Source organism: Diabrotica virgifera, chromosome 6, assembly GCF_917563875.1.
Source record: "Diabrotica virgifera virgifera chromosome 6, PGI_DIABVI_V3a".
Taxonomy (NCBI): Eukaryota; Metazoa; Arthropoda; class Insecta; order Coleoptera; family Chrysomelidae; genus Diabrotica; species Diabrotica virgifera.
This window is the reverse complement of record NC_065448.1, coordinates 169035042-169050425: the sequence shown is the minus strand read 5'-3', so window position 1 is coordinate 169050425 and position 15384 is coordinate 169035042. Positions and strand designations below refer to the sequence as shown.

Sequence of the window (15384 nt, the reverse complement as noted above, 5' to 3'; positions counted from 1 at the left end):
GCTTGAATATCTTCTGCCATATCACTAATTCTTCTTTGGATAGTATTATTTGACAGAGGTATTGTTTTTAACTTTGCAGACTCTTTTTCACCAATCATTATATGTACCATTTCAACAGCTGCTGGCAAAATCAGATTTTCAGCAATTGTGTGCGGATTACTAGTTTTGGCAACGCGATAAGCAACTTTATAACTTGCTAATAATGCTTTTTCGTTAGTAGTGGTTGCCAATTGAAAAGTATCTTGCTGTTTGTGAAGGACGTTCAGCTTTCTTTCAAAGAATTCTACGGGTTTGTCTTTTTTATCTGGATGTTTGCTATTTAAATGTCGAAGTAACTTTGATGGCTTCATGCTTTCGTTTGACAATACTTCTCCACAAATAACACATTGTGGTTTATTGGAAATAATGGTAAATCCATATTTAAGATATTCATCACTGGAAAGTCTGTTTTTCTTTTTATTACTGCCACTTTCAGACGTAGATGGTTCTGCACTTCTTTTTAAAAACTTATCCATAATTTGTAATTTATCGTAGACGTAAATACGTAAACGGGAATACGTAAGTCGCAAAATATTTACTCATTACTTAATACCGCTGCATTCGCCATAACGTGCTGTTTCGAACTGAGGTCTCATTGCACATCGCCGCTTATATAAAGCCAAAACGAGGCTACGAGAACGTTCCAGAGTGCCATCTAGTAGCGAAGTAAGGAGTAGAGCCTTCGCGAATATCATGGAAAAGTATTGCGATGTAGACACAAAGATGTCGCGGTGTACAATGTGGAGTCGACTTTTTATTATTTATTTTTATTGTAAATGCTAGTCTGGCAGAAGTACTACTAGTGTACTAATGGGACAGATCGCAATTATTAAAATAATTGTTGAATTTTTTAAATGTATTTAGTTTGAATTTAAACAGTAAAGTAAAATAAAATTTGAGAAACCATCAGTTGTAAATTAGGCACGCTATTTTTGTCGCTATTTTGGTTTGGGTGATGAGTAGGGGGTCGTGAACAATTTTTTTTAACAAAGAGGGGTTGCGCTTTATATAAGTTAGGGAAACACTGATGTAGACGATTTTATATTGAAATGGGGGTTGGACTTCCTATATTAACAAGTTCCTGATACAGGTCAAATTGATTTATTTTGTAATTGGGCATTCAAATAACATATGAGTTATACTTCCTATTTGTCAACATTCACAAAAAGGAGTATCACTATAATTGATTTTAAACAAATAATGATCTGGTGTGAGGCATTGACCCGTTCGCATCCTAATAATTAATGTCAAGTGCCTTCGATCGACAAATGTGAATTTGTGGAACCAAGGGTTTGTAGAAAAATCACTTTGGTATTGTTGATACCATTTCCCTTTAGTTTTAAACTGTTTTGTCCATTCAACTTTAAACTCAATTACAACGCAAACTACAATTTTGTGTTTAATGAAAGGTAAAAAGTCAAATTTATATATTTCAATGTCTGCAGAAACGTTTAAAGTCTTGCCTATATTTCCCAATTTATCAGCCTCTTATTCCCCTTTACTCCAGTATGGCCTGGAATCCAAGCTAAGATTATATATAACACCAAAATGACCATTTTCAAGGCTTAATAACTCAGTTAAAAATTATTATTATGAAAGACAAAAAGTGACTAAATAAAAGTTTAAAGCCCCCCCCCCCCCTACATGATCTTGCAGAAATTTGTGTCATTAATGTATTACTAAGCTGTTATTTTTAAATTATTATCAATGAGCGCTAACAGTGTATTGATGCGGTCGTCAATGTGAGTGCGAAAGAGATGCACCATTCCGGCAACCAATGGTGCATCTTACTCGCACTCACATTGACGGCCGCCTCAATACGCTGTTAGTGCTAATAGTTAAAAACAGTTTAGTAATAAATTAATGACAAAAATTTCTTCAGGATCACGTAGGGGGGCTTTAAACTTTGATTTAGTCACTTTCTGACTTTCATAATAAAAATTTTTAACAGAGTTAAAGCCTTGGGTTTTCAAATTTTAAATCGCGTATAACTCGACAACAATTAATTTTCGAGAAAAATCATGAGACCTTTTTTGCTCATAATGTCCCAAAGAATCTAAAAAATTGGTACAAAGTGAAAAAATTGATTTTTTAAATTTGTTTAAAAAAATTGTTTAAACAATTATCCGACCGCGGCACCTCCCGGCACCGTGTATTTGTTATTAGGACCTTTTTTTAAGTAAAAACGTTTGTGCAAAAAAAGACGGATCGAAATAATTTACCTAACGGGGACGACGATACAGTCTGGACTATATGGGATGTTGCGTGTTACATATATCGATCGGATATCGCTTTTGGTATGAGAGCTTCCTAACGGGAAACGCTCTATGCAGACGATGAAATACTCCTTGCAGACAGCAGAGAAGGGCTGCAAATTTTGGTTGATCGCACTTCGCAGTACTGCGAGAGGTATGGGATGGCTCTGAATACAAAATGACAAAAATCATTATTATCAGTAAGAACAAGATTGAAGAAGAAGCAATGTAGACTATCGAGATGCCACGTATTCTCTGTCCTTTTGTATGCAGTTGAAGCCTGGATAATTACGGACGCACGTGAAAAAAGACCTGCCAGCTTTGAGATATTGTATTATCGAATAATGTGAAAAATATTATGAACACAACACGCAGCAAATGCAGAAACATTAAGAAAGATGAGCTACTTTGGTCACATACTACGAAATAATAAATATGAGTTGATGTGATTGGTTATACAAGGGAAAGTGGAAGGATAAAAAGGATAGAAGACGCCGCACGTCCTGGTTGAAAAATGGTTAAAGCAGTGGAATGGAAAAATTACAATAGTACTCTTCAGAACCGCTGTAGACAGAGTAAAAGGGACCAAGGATGTCACACGAAGAAGAAAATGAAAATTTCATGCAGCTTCTTTAATTTTGCTTTACTGAGGTCTTGCTAAATCATAAACCGTACTTTTTTCCCTTTAAGTCCTTTCTACGACTATATGCAGGGCCTATTTTACCACTAGGCCCGTGAAGCATCTGCCTTGGGCCCGCATTTAAATAGGGCCCGGAAAGATCACAAAAAAATATTTTTTATTGCAATAACAAAATGACTAATCAAAATTATTTCATTTTACGAACATGAAATGATAAATGATGGCTCCACTGTTGATTTTCAAGCGACTTGACCTGTCACAAGTACATCTCCGTCATATCCTATGTATAGAAAACGACAATGTCAATAACTCTTTTCCTGGCGATATAGGGGATTGGCCAAAACATTTAAATTTGGATTTTTAACAATATCTTATAAATAATCGACCGAATCAATATATTGATAAAATTAGTGAATCTGTTGGTGAACACAATTGGATAATAATAAAACCAGACATTTGCAAAGTGCAATTTTTTATAAAATGAAAGCTAATGGGGAAAAAATTCTTCGCGAGTGGTTAGTGTACAGTCCTAAATGTAGCCGTGTTTATTGTTAAGTTTATAAACTGATTTCCACGAAAATTATTGTTTTTCTAACTTTCGATGGGTATAATCACTGGAAGAATATCAATAGGACAGTTACTCAACATAAGCAAACTCCTGAACATATTTCATCAATTGGTACGTTAGTCAAGAGAAGCAGTACAACAGGAAAAATTGTAACATTAATGGAAAAAAGTTATTTAGAAGACAAGAAACATTGGAGAAACGTTCTTCAACTAACAATAGCAGCCATTAAATTTTTCTCCAAGAACGGTTTATCCTTTTATGGTTCAACAACAAAATTATTTACAGAAAGGAAATTACATATTATGTACATATTATATACAGTGTATCGCATTTAAGATGAAGACAGCCCTATATTTTGGCTATCAAAATAAATACAGATTTAAAGTTTTGCACAGTCATACAGGTTGAATATTGACCTTTTTTAAGATAGCTGAAATTTAAATAACTTTAAACGCAGCCTACTGCGACTCCACAGAGTAAATTTTCGATATTTTGCTTCGAGTTAGAGATATCGGAAAAAGTTATTTGAAAAAGATGTTTCAAATGCAAAACCCTACATACCAAATTTGATAACAAAATTCGCACTTTTAGTTTTTTCATTATTTGTAGTCAGGATTATAAAACTTAAAATTGGCTGGCACAAGATGCACCTCGGATCTCGGGACAGACAAATTTTGGGGTGCTGACTACAAATACTGAAAAAACTAAAAGTGCGAATTTTGTCATGCAATTTGGTAGTGGAGTTAGAATAAGATTTGGAAGACTTTTTCCGATATCTCTAACGAGAAGCAAAATATAGAAAATTTACCTTATTTGTGGATTCGTAGTAGGCCGAGATTAAAATGTAAATTTCAGTTGAATATCTTAAAAAATGTGAACCTTCAACCTGTATGACTGTGCAAAACTTCAAATCTGTATTTATTTTGATAGCCGAAGCCGAAATATAGAGCTGCCTTCATCTTAAATGCCACACACTGTATTTAAACAATGTTTAATTACTGTTTAAATATAAATTTTATTTATTGTTAATAAAAATTTAAATTTGTGGTGCAACTATATTTCTATTAAATAATTAATTAATTTAAAAAGTTATTATTATTATTAAATCATATTTAGGGGCCCGAAAATTGTGTAGTGCCTCGGGCCTGATTTGAAGTAAATAGGCTCCGACTATATGTAAGTCCTAAGTATAGTGCATAAAGGACGACTTTAAGAGTATAGCACGATTCCATGCACTATGTTTTTATTCAACATAAAACCAACAGATAAATTCAATACATTTATTAATAAAGCTTTAAATTATTGTAAACATTAAATAAATAAAATAGCATCACAAATACGATTGTCAAAAGATTATTGGTAAATCTGTACAAAAGAGGAACTGTATGGTGTCACAATCGATGATTGAGAAACATATCCAGGAAGGAAAGGAACTGCTTGAACTTGTGCGTATTGAACAGGTACGGCCTGCTCTACTTGAACGGGAACTGTTTGGTCTACTTCTACTACCTGAGGAAACTCTTCCAAACGAGCTGGAGCAGCGACACGTGCTGGGGCCCTTATTGGTGCAACTGGTTTTGCATTTACTGGTGTAACTCTCAATGGTGCCAAGACCAATCTTTCAGATTGGGCTGGGTTCACGATGAAGAAGAATTGGTTTGGCTGTGGAGCGGTGGATTTTTCTGATTTTTTGGCTTGTAGTTTTCCTGATGAAGGCGATGTCTTTATATTTTCGGCCTATAAATGTGAATTAAAAAATTAATAAATAATAGAAATTAGCTACTACAGATCTTCTGTAATTTCTAAAGCATTTCTTTTTACAGAAATATTACAGATATACAAAGAATTTTAGATAAGGTTGTTGCAACGAGTGAAGAATTTGGTCTGTCACTAAACATAAAAAAAAAACAAAGTTCATGGTTATACCAAAGAAAAATATTAGAAACATCAATCTAGACTCTACACGTAAATAATAAGGCGATATAACGAGTTCAGAATTATAACTAGGTATAATGAAACAAACAATTATACCAAAGAAATTAGAATTAGAATAGAAAAGGCTAGAAGTTCATTCAATAGTATCAAAGAATATATACTCTCCTAGAAGAGTAGTTTGAATGGAACAGATGGTCACGTTTATCTGTCCCTTGAAAATACCGTAGTCATTGTCAGGCCACATGCACCAACTCAATTGGTGCACAAAATCCTATGCTGAAACGTTACAGGGCAGTACCCTTCTATAAGGTCTATATTCTTTGATAATATGAAACAAATATTATGTAGTAGAGATCTCAGAGATCTAGAGAAATGTGGACATATCGAATAATGCTGAGAATCTCCTGGACAGACAGAATAACCAATGAAGAAGTACGAAGAAGAATAGAGAACAGCAGAGAGATAGTGCATTCCATCAAAATAAGAAAACTATAATATTCATATATTGTACTTTTGGGTCATATAACACGTGGTGACAGATATGAACTCCTAAAATTAATAATGCAGGGAAAGATTCAAGGAAAGCGCAGCAATGGTAGAAGAAAAATGTCCTGGCTGAGAAACCTTATGGTAGGGGAGCAAAGTATGCTAAATGTGCAGTCACTCGAGCGCTTTGGGGACCTATTGGGTTGTAAAGAGTAGGTCCTAAAACCAAAAAAAAGTTAAGTAAAGTTTTCCATTTTAGTGGGCGCTTGCCATTTTTTAATTTAATTTTCCATTTCCAACAATCGTTTTTTCCGATTATAGCGACATCTATCCATAATTCGAAAAAATGTTTCGAATAAAAGTTACTTATTTTTACGTAAGGAATCAAAATCTGCAATAAAAAATGAGGGTTCCTATTTAAGATTTTAAAGTAACCCCCCACCCCACATCCATGGGGGGTCGTGTTTGGTGCCTTTTGACATATTTTTCAAAAATATTGAGTAAGTGTATTTTACAGTTTTTCGATCTGATGTACATTTCGCGAAATATCGCGGTATTCGTATTTAAAATATTAAATTTACCCCCACCCCTCTCCGTGAGAAGTCGTGTTTGGTATCATTGGATAGATTTTTAAAAAATATTGAGCATATATTTTTTAGTTCTTCGATCTGTCATTCATTTCGCGAAATATTCGCTTTTTTCTTGTGAAACTTTGGGACTCACCCATTTACTTACGCCCGGCTCAAATCGTCAGATTTTTGAAATATACACTCTTTTGCATGTACTTAACCTACCTTATCTTAATCTGACAATTTCGAGTTTTTTTAAGGGTAGATTTTTTTTTCGGGCCCCCCTTAACGAACTCCCCTGTGTTAAGAGTCAATATATAGTAGAGGTGCATCTGCAGGGTACCAGGTTTCTCACCATATGCTAATCTGACGCGCTCGAGTGACTGCAAAAATCCCCGCTTGGGCTCCCCTACCATTAGACAATGGTTTGGGTTTGGATTAGAGTTGCACAAGTTTGACTTGAATGTTTGAACTTGACTTGAGTTTGACTTAATTTCAAGTCAAACTCAAGTCAATCCTTCTGGCAATTAATTCAAGTCAAGTCAAACTGATCAATGGTTACAGGTTTGAAAATTCAAACTGTTTGTCAAACTAGTTTGAAAATTAATTTATTTAGTAAATATACTTTTCTTTGAGATAAAAATGTTTAGTAATTTTTCAGGAACGCAACTCATAAATATTGGCAATATCATTTTAAAGTCTTCTACTTTAAAATGTATAATATATGTCTGAATTGCCGGTATAAATGAGTCAGATTAAATAAATTATTAAAATATTAAAGCAACAACATTTTTGTTTAGTTTAGTAATATTTTGTATTTTGAAAACGACACCCAATTTGGGCGTCGAAAGTGTTTGAAATGTGGTGCCTACGTCGAATGCATAGAAGATCATGAATGGACAGTCAGAAATGAGGAAGTACTAAGAAAAGCAGGTTTACAGGATAGGGAACTTTTTAATTATGTTAAAAGTAAGAAGACTACATACTTGGGGCACATATTACGAGGAGAACGATACACTTTTCAGTAACTGATACTCGACGGAAAGATAGAGGGTAAGAGTGGACTGGGAAGTAAAAAGATGTCATGGCTGCGTAATCGCCAATGGACAGGGATCCACAGCTATGAAATGCTGCTAAAACCAGAATTATGTAATCCTGACTATCTAATGTTTCACCTGACAATGCATAGCATTTTAAGAAGAAGAAATATGAATTTATAATTGCCAGACATTTTTGCACGTTTTATTTATCTCAAACTATTAGTTGATAATGACAGATTTAAATAAAATATTATTAAATAAAACTTATCGTCAAAATTTTCAACAAAATAAAAAATACTCGGATAAATTATTTGTTTTAAATTAAATAATTATAGAATAGAGACAGGACAAAATGAAATTGAAGTCGTATCAACATTTATACTTATATTTAAGAAAATGACATATCTTTATTATTTTCCCATTGTTTCCCTTGCAGAACACGCATTGCATTTTCTAAGCTATTATTGTATTAAAATTTCACTATTAACAAGAAACACGACAATAAACTTAAACACAATGTGTGACTGGCCCATCTTAAATACATGTGCGGGCAATATGCATTCCCGCATTTGTCGAAACTTAGGTAAAAATGGGTACCTGCCAGTACAAAAAGGTTCTTTAATATTTTACATTATTTGTTGCTTTATTGTTGTAAATAATAAAAAAATCCTACTATTCTTTAATCTATTATGAAAACGAATTGGCAGAACGATGGTCCAGAAATACACTTTGGTAGTTTTATATTTGATACTTGATAGATGACTAATAAAACTATTACCATTAAGAGTATAAAGTACCTGGTATTGATAGTTAAATGAATCGTTACAAATAGTCAAAAATAACGAAAATTTTCACTGTCAAATACATATTATTTGTACGCTTTTAAAACCATCTGGGTGGTGACTAAAACCGAATTAATGTTTGGCAGTGCACTTATTTTTGTACATATACAAATAATATAATATTAAAATTACAGACCTACTAAAATAATTAATTGTTTAATTAAATTTTACCATTAAATATATTTTCCATAATTCATTTTTTACTTTCTTAAGTTGAAATTTTGAACAAGTACTTAAGATTTGCATAGGAGTCACCTGTTGCAAGAAAGCGAAGGATTAGCAGCATTCTTTCTTTAGCAGTAATTGCTTTTTTGAAATTTGGAACAATTTTAGAAATGTCCAATCAAATTCAACAAAATCTCAAAATCTTCCATAGACATTCTACAGAAATTTGTAACTTGGCCTAAATTGTCAGTCATTAAATCACTTAACAAGGCATCACATCCCCTTTTTTCCCTTTTGTAATAAACTCGAACACCACACTCTCTTCTTCCTTTTTTTTTCGGCAAGTCCTGCAATAACTATAAAACTAGTAGCGCTAACGATTATATCTTCATCTGTATCCGACATTGGTTCTCTTCAATGTAAATGGTCCTACCACAGCATAGTAAATATAAGATACACCGCATAGTAAATATAAGTATATATTAGATTAGTATATATTAGATTTTATTATGCTGTGTATAATTAGATTTTATTATGCTGTCGTCCTACTTTGTAGCGAACGAATAACCAAGCGAACACATACGAATTCGTTCCTTCGTTCGTTCGTTCGTGTTCGCTTTGATTTAAATGCACCTTCAGATGTTTTAAAGAACTAGTTCCACTATGTCATTTTTATAACACTGTTTTTATTTTTACATAATTGCACTTTGCAATTTTCATTGTTTTGGAATCGCCTGCCGGAACATTAAATAAATCAGTATATTACCTACACATTTAATTTTCTTGTTAATTAATTTTGCCTCGTCTACAGATTTTTTCTCTTAATTTTTGCAGTGGGGATATTTTCAAAATCAGACACACTTTGTTCTGGTACGTATTCTGAGCGGAAAAAAGTTCAGGTTCAGACATTATTGCACAAAGCACACCTTTCAAAACTAACGTATTACAACAAACAAGCAAAGCATATGCTTCTAAATATGAATATAACCTGTGTATAACTAATTTGCGGAGTATTTAGCACAGTACAGGTTCATATCTGTCCAAATAAGTCAAAACAAAAGGCGGTATGCTCTCAATTAGAATTAAAAATAAACACGTTGCACAATATGATATTCAAACTTCAAACTGGTTGAAGAAGTTTGATTTCAAGTCAAACCTAAAGATATCGAAATCAAGTCAAGTCAAACTTTTTTACAAAAAAAGTTTGGTTTTCAAGTCAAGTCAAGTTTGTTGAGTAAAATCAAACTAGTTTGACTTGATGCATCTCTAGTTTGGATGCAGCTCAACTGAACTGTTTGGAGCTGTAATGTCAAAAGCTAGAATAGCAATGATGACTGCCAACCTTCGTCGCGGAGATAGCACGTAAAGAAGAAGAAGAAATTAACTAGGAAAAAATAGTAATAGATGATAATAAATACATCTACTTAAAACAGCTCGAAGTAGATGCGAAGAACTTAAGGCTTCTACTGGGATCAAGTTCTGCGTAAAACATGCCGAATTCGTGCTTTCTAAACTTGCAAAGCAAACGAACGATGAAGTAAAAGAAGACGAGGGGGATCTAAGATTGCATGACTCTACCTGTCTATTCATCTAGGTAAAAATTCCAACGAATCTTGGTTCCCTGTACTCAGATAGGAGTAAAACTAATAGAAAATGAAAGACAGCTTATCTTTCAAATTTAGTACTAGTATCTTTTTGTTTAACAAGATCTAATTCTTCATTTCAGCAGGTACCGTATTGCCGCTAATTGGTATAGGTACTGGCTGCCTTGATTTTGAATGAGGTTTTTTTAAATTCTTTTGCACAATAATTGTGTCTTATAAGATAAATGCTATGTTTTATACCCTTCGTACTCTGCTTAAAATGGCATGTATGGATTTCTTAATGTTTAAACTACCCATTTTGTATTTTTAGGGAAATGTTACTAACACAGTTGTATTATTGACGTAGTTGTATGTAAGAAGCGTTATCATTTGATATTATGTCTTCGGTGTTTATCCATTATTGTCTTCTTGATAAATATCTCACCATTCGTAAGATACCTATTCTTTTGTATCTATCGGAATATATACCTACATTAATTTAGAAGGCTTCCAATCGTCTGATAACATTCTCTCAGGGTCTATGCAGTATATTTTGCATTTCTAATTAGACAGTATCTCATATTTTAAAGTCCAATGTGCTCTTTATTACCAAGTTTTCCCGTACTCGTGCAAGTCATTACCTCTCTACAGTTTAACACCCTCTCTCTCTCCCCACTTATACACAACGCTCTTGTCTAACCCCGCGGAATATACGCATTAAATAAGATTTTGATTGATTTTGGCTTCTTGCTCGTATTCTCCTTATCAACGCTTTCTTATCCCTTCGCAGACTCCATACTCGCTCCATGTAAATCATTAACGATCGGGTTTCTCTCCATATAAACGAGAATTTTAGCCGGTCGTGGAAATAAGCGATTTCGTAATTTATAATTCAACAGTCTCGCAAGTTATTTCCAGACAAGAACATAAAATTATGTTCGAAATAAATACTAGGAATAAAGATAGAATTTTTAAACCTATAATAGAGGTTAAGAATAATTGTTTATTGCGTTGTTTGAAATTATGGTCTATAATTCACACAGCTACAAAATACCGGATCTTTTGAAGTCGATTTAATTATGTATTTTTGCCTTATACAGTGCGGTGGAATAAGTGTTGCCCCCCCTGTTAACTTGTTTATTTTAAGAATATAAGCAAAACGCTCGGACAGGTCGATTTTTAAACTAACCATAGCATATTATAGCATCAACGTTTCGAACTTTACGCGATGCCTCTTCAGGTGACAGCCATAACTTTGATTTTTTTAAATGGGAAAGTACATCATGTGACACCTCATTTAAAAGCTCTTAAAATACTGAGTTCAAAAATGTATAATACTTTAATCTTGCTTGAGAGCGTAGGCGCAAAATTTTGGTCGAATTCTTTCTAAATGCAATTATTTTTTTCGAATCCTGAAAAAACTAATAAATATTTTTGAAAAATTTAAACGCAGAATGAAACATTACAGTATTCTCGATGGTTCAAAGTCCCTGAGAACTCCTATAATGTTTATTTTAATAAGTCACAGTGGTGGAAAAAAGAGAAAATTTAGTGTGATTTTTAATTTTAAATATATCATTCAAAAGAAACTTTTTCTTAATTCTAAGGGAATGTCAGCCCTCGGTAATAATCTAATCTTTCATTATGCGTTTAAATTTTTCAAAAATACTTATTAGTTTTCTCAGAATTCGAAAAAAATGAATGCGTTTAAAAAGAGTTCGCCGAAATTTTGGGCCTGCGATCTCAAAAAGCATTAAAGTATTATACATTTTTGAAATCAGTATTTTAAAAGCTGTTAAATGAGGTGTCACATGATGTACTTTACCATTTAAAAAAATCAAAGTTATGCCTGTCACCTGAAGAGGGATCGCGTAAAGTTCGAAACGTTGATGCTATGATATACTATGATTAGTTTAAAAATCGACCTGTCCGAGCGTTTTGCTTATGTTCTTAAAATAAACAAGTTAACAGGGGGGGGGGCAACACTTATTCCACCGCACTGTATAAAATATGTACGTATGTGTGCTAGCTTTTAACTTAGATGTAAGTCAATTGGTCGCAAATGTTTTTAGTGATAAAAATGGATGTCGTTACTTTTTAGAAAAGTTAATATTTTGTATATTATGTCTATCCTAGTAAGTAGGTAAAAAAAGTTTTATATCATGACATTGTTAAGAAGACTTAAAGAAAAGGAACAAGAACAAGAGGAAATAACATAAGAGGAGAACTAATAAGAAATGAAGATATTACACCATGAAATAAATTAACATGAACACGCTATAAATGACAAGATAACTGATCGTAAGGATAAATGGAAGCAACATATTCATACGATGGAATACGAAAGACTACAAAAAAAAATAAATAAAAAACTACAATTCAAAAAGCACGGGAGATGAAGGTTTCAAAGAAGTAATGATCTCAAAAGATCTAAAAAAAAATTAGAGCGCGGCACTTGCCGAGTGCCGACAAAAGTGAATACTTATATATGAAATAGTTCGATGGGTCACTGAAGAAAAAAATCAAGGGAAAGGAACAATATGAAGAAGACAATATTCTTGGTTCGAAGACCTGCTACGTTAGCTCGGCAAAACATCACCCGATATTTTCAGAGCCACTCTTTCGCGTGTAGCTGTAACCAATTGGAACGTCAACCTTCGAAAGTAGGTACATGGTAAAGTAAGAAGAATATCATATTTTATAAAATGCACTGAATGTTAAAAAAGCGACTTCATGTGGAACAATAAGAGGAAAAGCAGCAGATGAAACACAGGACACAGAACGCTATACGAAATAACAATAAGTCTTAAAATAAGCTAGACTAGCAAAGGTTAAAATAAAAAAAGAAGAGGAAATATTAGCAAAGAGACATTATGCCAATATGAACACAGTTTTTTACAGAACATGATAAAGAAAATATTGAAACATACTAAAATTGAAACTAAACATGAAACGAAGAAAGGAATATAACAAGAAACAGAAAAGAATGGAAAATTTGCTAAATATGATCGAAAGAGACCATGTTGCAATTAAAATATCGTTTAGTCATCTTTGCTTCCGTGTGCATGTGGACTATAATGTGATTACATGACATAATATATGATATTAAAAATACAATTTTACCTGTGGCTCCAAAGTAGTAGTTTCTTCAAATGTTTCAGTTGTAGTAGGCTCTAACTCAGTGTCGTTCGTAGGAGGTCCATAGCTGCTTTGTGGCTCTGGAGGTCCATAGATAGTTTGAGGTTCTGGAGCTCCATAGGCTGTATTAAAAACAAAAATTACGCTATTGTTTTTTTAAATTATAAGCAATTTTTTATTACCTTGAACGTTACTTCTCACTGGGTACTGGAGAAGAGGTCCATTTGGTTTCCAACCACTTGGTTCGTAGGGAGCTTCCGCGGCTTTCTGTCTCAGAAATTGACGTGGAGGCTCAGCAGAGACGATGGTGGCGACAAGGAGAATAGCTGCTACTATCGACTAAAAACATATAGCTAATGAACTGTTTGTTTTCTCCAGAATCGGGAAATACTTATATTTGTGGAAGACTTCAAAAGCGATATTTTTAAAAAAAATTTGAACTACATAGATCATGGAGTGATTTAGTCGAGAAGTTACCTGAAGAAATTACCTGAAGTAACCTGATGGTTATTAATATCAAAGAGGAATCAATAGAGTTTACCATAAAAGACGGATGTTTTGATGTTTTGATTTAAAAAAGGAATCCTAGATTTGAAATCAAAGTATACATACAAAGTATACTAACTGCTACTAACATACGTGGATATTACAAAGGGGATCTTCAAATCATTGTAACGTCCTATCGGATTGGGCAGCTGTACCAGAACCCCAAAAAGTAAGACCATATTATCGAAGATCAGACTCGAGCACACAAAAGTATGTTAAGTATTTTGGAAGATGCTAAAATGATTTCCTTCGAAACAGATCTTATTGCAAGCTGAGGCTAGTTTCTTACTTCACAAATTGATATAAAGGGGCCATTTAAGGTGGCTGTCTAAAAAAATACCAAGAAATTTTACAGAATTATCGGTACTGATCTGACTGTTAGTAGACTTTATTAAAAGTAGATCAGAAGTTATAGTTGCCTGAAGAGTTGCAATATTTAAGTTGCTGCAAGTGACATTGGTATCATCATTCACCATTCATCATTCACCAAAGAATATAGACCTTATAGAAGGGTAGTGCCCTGTAACGTTTCAGCATAGGATTTTGTGCACCAACTGAGTTGGTGCATGTGGCCTGACATTGACTACGGTATTTTCAAGAAACAAGTAAAGTAAACGTAACCATCTGTTCCATTGAAACTCTTCTTCTATGAGAGTATATATTCTTTGCTACTACATTTGAAATATTTTTCTGGTTAGCGTGTGTCTTAACCGTGAATACACTAAACTATAGTCATATCAAAGTAAATATGTATACTAGCTCGCTGAGGCATCGAAAACATAAATTTCCTAGAAAATATTAAAGAACCACTAAACCACCTACTTAGGCTCAAGAAATTCAGCAAAAAGAAATAAAATAAAATGAAAGAACAAAATAATAAAACGTTTGTTGTTTAAGCGGTATTATTTATAGGAAATTTAAAAAATGGGAAAGTAAAAAGTGAAAATATTTTTCTGAAGCTTTTTATTTGGCATTTTAATAAAATTTACTATTTTTATTGGGAATTAACCACAATTTGAGTTTAAAATATGTTTATTTTTTCATGTTCACTTCCGAAATCGTTCTCAAAATAAAAATATTTTAAACCAAAATGGATTAAATTAAATGTTAGTTCCTAAGAGAAATAGTAAATTATAAAAAGCGAACAAGAAAGAAAAGATGAAAACTATGGAATAATTATATCAAATTAAAAAAAATGGAACAATAGTAATAAAATACTAAATAAACAAATATTAAGATCTTACCTTCATTGTTTTGGTAGGTAGTTAGTTCTTGTTATCACTCGAACAAATGATAACAATCAAAAGTTGACCGGCAATATTTATATCAAAAAAAACTCAACTGCGGTCCTTGACTGATTGTTCAAATCGGTATTGAATAATAATTCGTGGGGCTTCGTCCAGAATGAATAAACAGCTGACATATTCAATGAAAAACTGAAGATTCTAGCGAAAACTAATATCGATGCATATCGATAGGACGACATTGACCCGATACGTGAAAACTATGCTTAATAACGACGTTCGGATAGGTTATGTTCTCAAATGTTTACACGTAATTATTTTCTTAATTAGTCGC

The 15384-nt window shown here is 33.1% G+C and overlaps 2 protein-coding genes across 2 annotated transcripts in view; one reads left to right on the top strand and one right to left on the bottom strand.

Annotated features, from left to right (window-relative positions):
• LOC114328368 (paired box protein Pax-6-like) overlaps positions 1-15384 on the top strand; it is a 336662-nt gene that overhangs the window by 236941 nt on the left and 84337 nt on the right. The gene's annotated exons all lie outside the window — the stretch shown is intronic.
• Positions 4769-15156, bottom strand: LOC114328370 (uncharacterized). Its single transcript, XM_028277207.1, has 4 exons — positions 15051-15156; positions 13443-13599; positions 13246-13382; positions 4769-5239 (listed from the first exon to the last, which is right to left on the bottom strand). The coding sequence occupies exons 1-4, from the start codon at positions 15054-15056 to the stop codon at positions 4856-4858; spliced, it is 684 nt and encodes a 227-aa protein (XP_028133008.1). The 5' UTR covers positions 15057-15156; the 3' UTR covers positions 4769-4855.

What these genes read in the sequence shown, in the direction of transcription:
- LOC114328370 (XM_028277207.1), bottom strand. An exon ending in AGTGAGAAGTAACGTTCAAG is followed by an intron (nt 13,383 to 13,442) that starts GTAATAAAAAAT and finishes TTTTTAATACAG; the next exon opens with CCTATGGAGCTCCAGAACCT. An exon ending in CTACTACTTTGGAGCCACAG is followed by an intron (nt 5,240 to 13,245) that starts GTAAAATTGTAT and finishes TCACATTTATAG; the next exon opens with GCCGAAAATATAAAGACATC.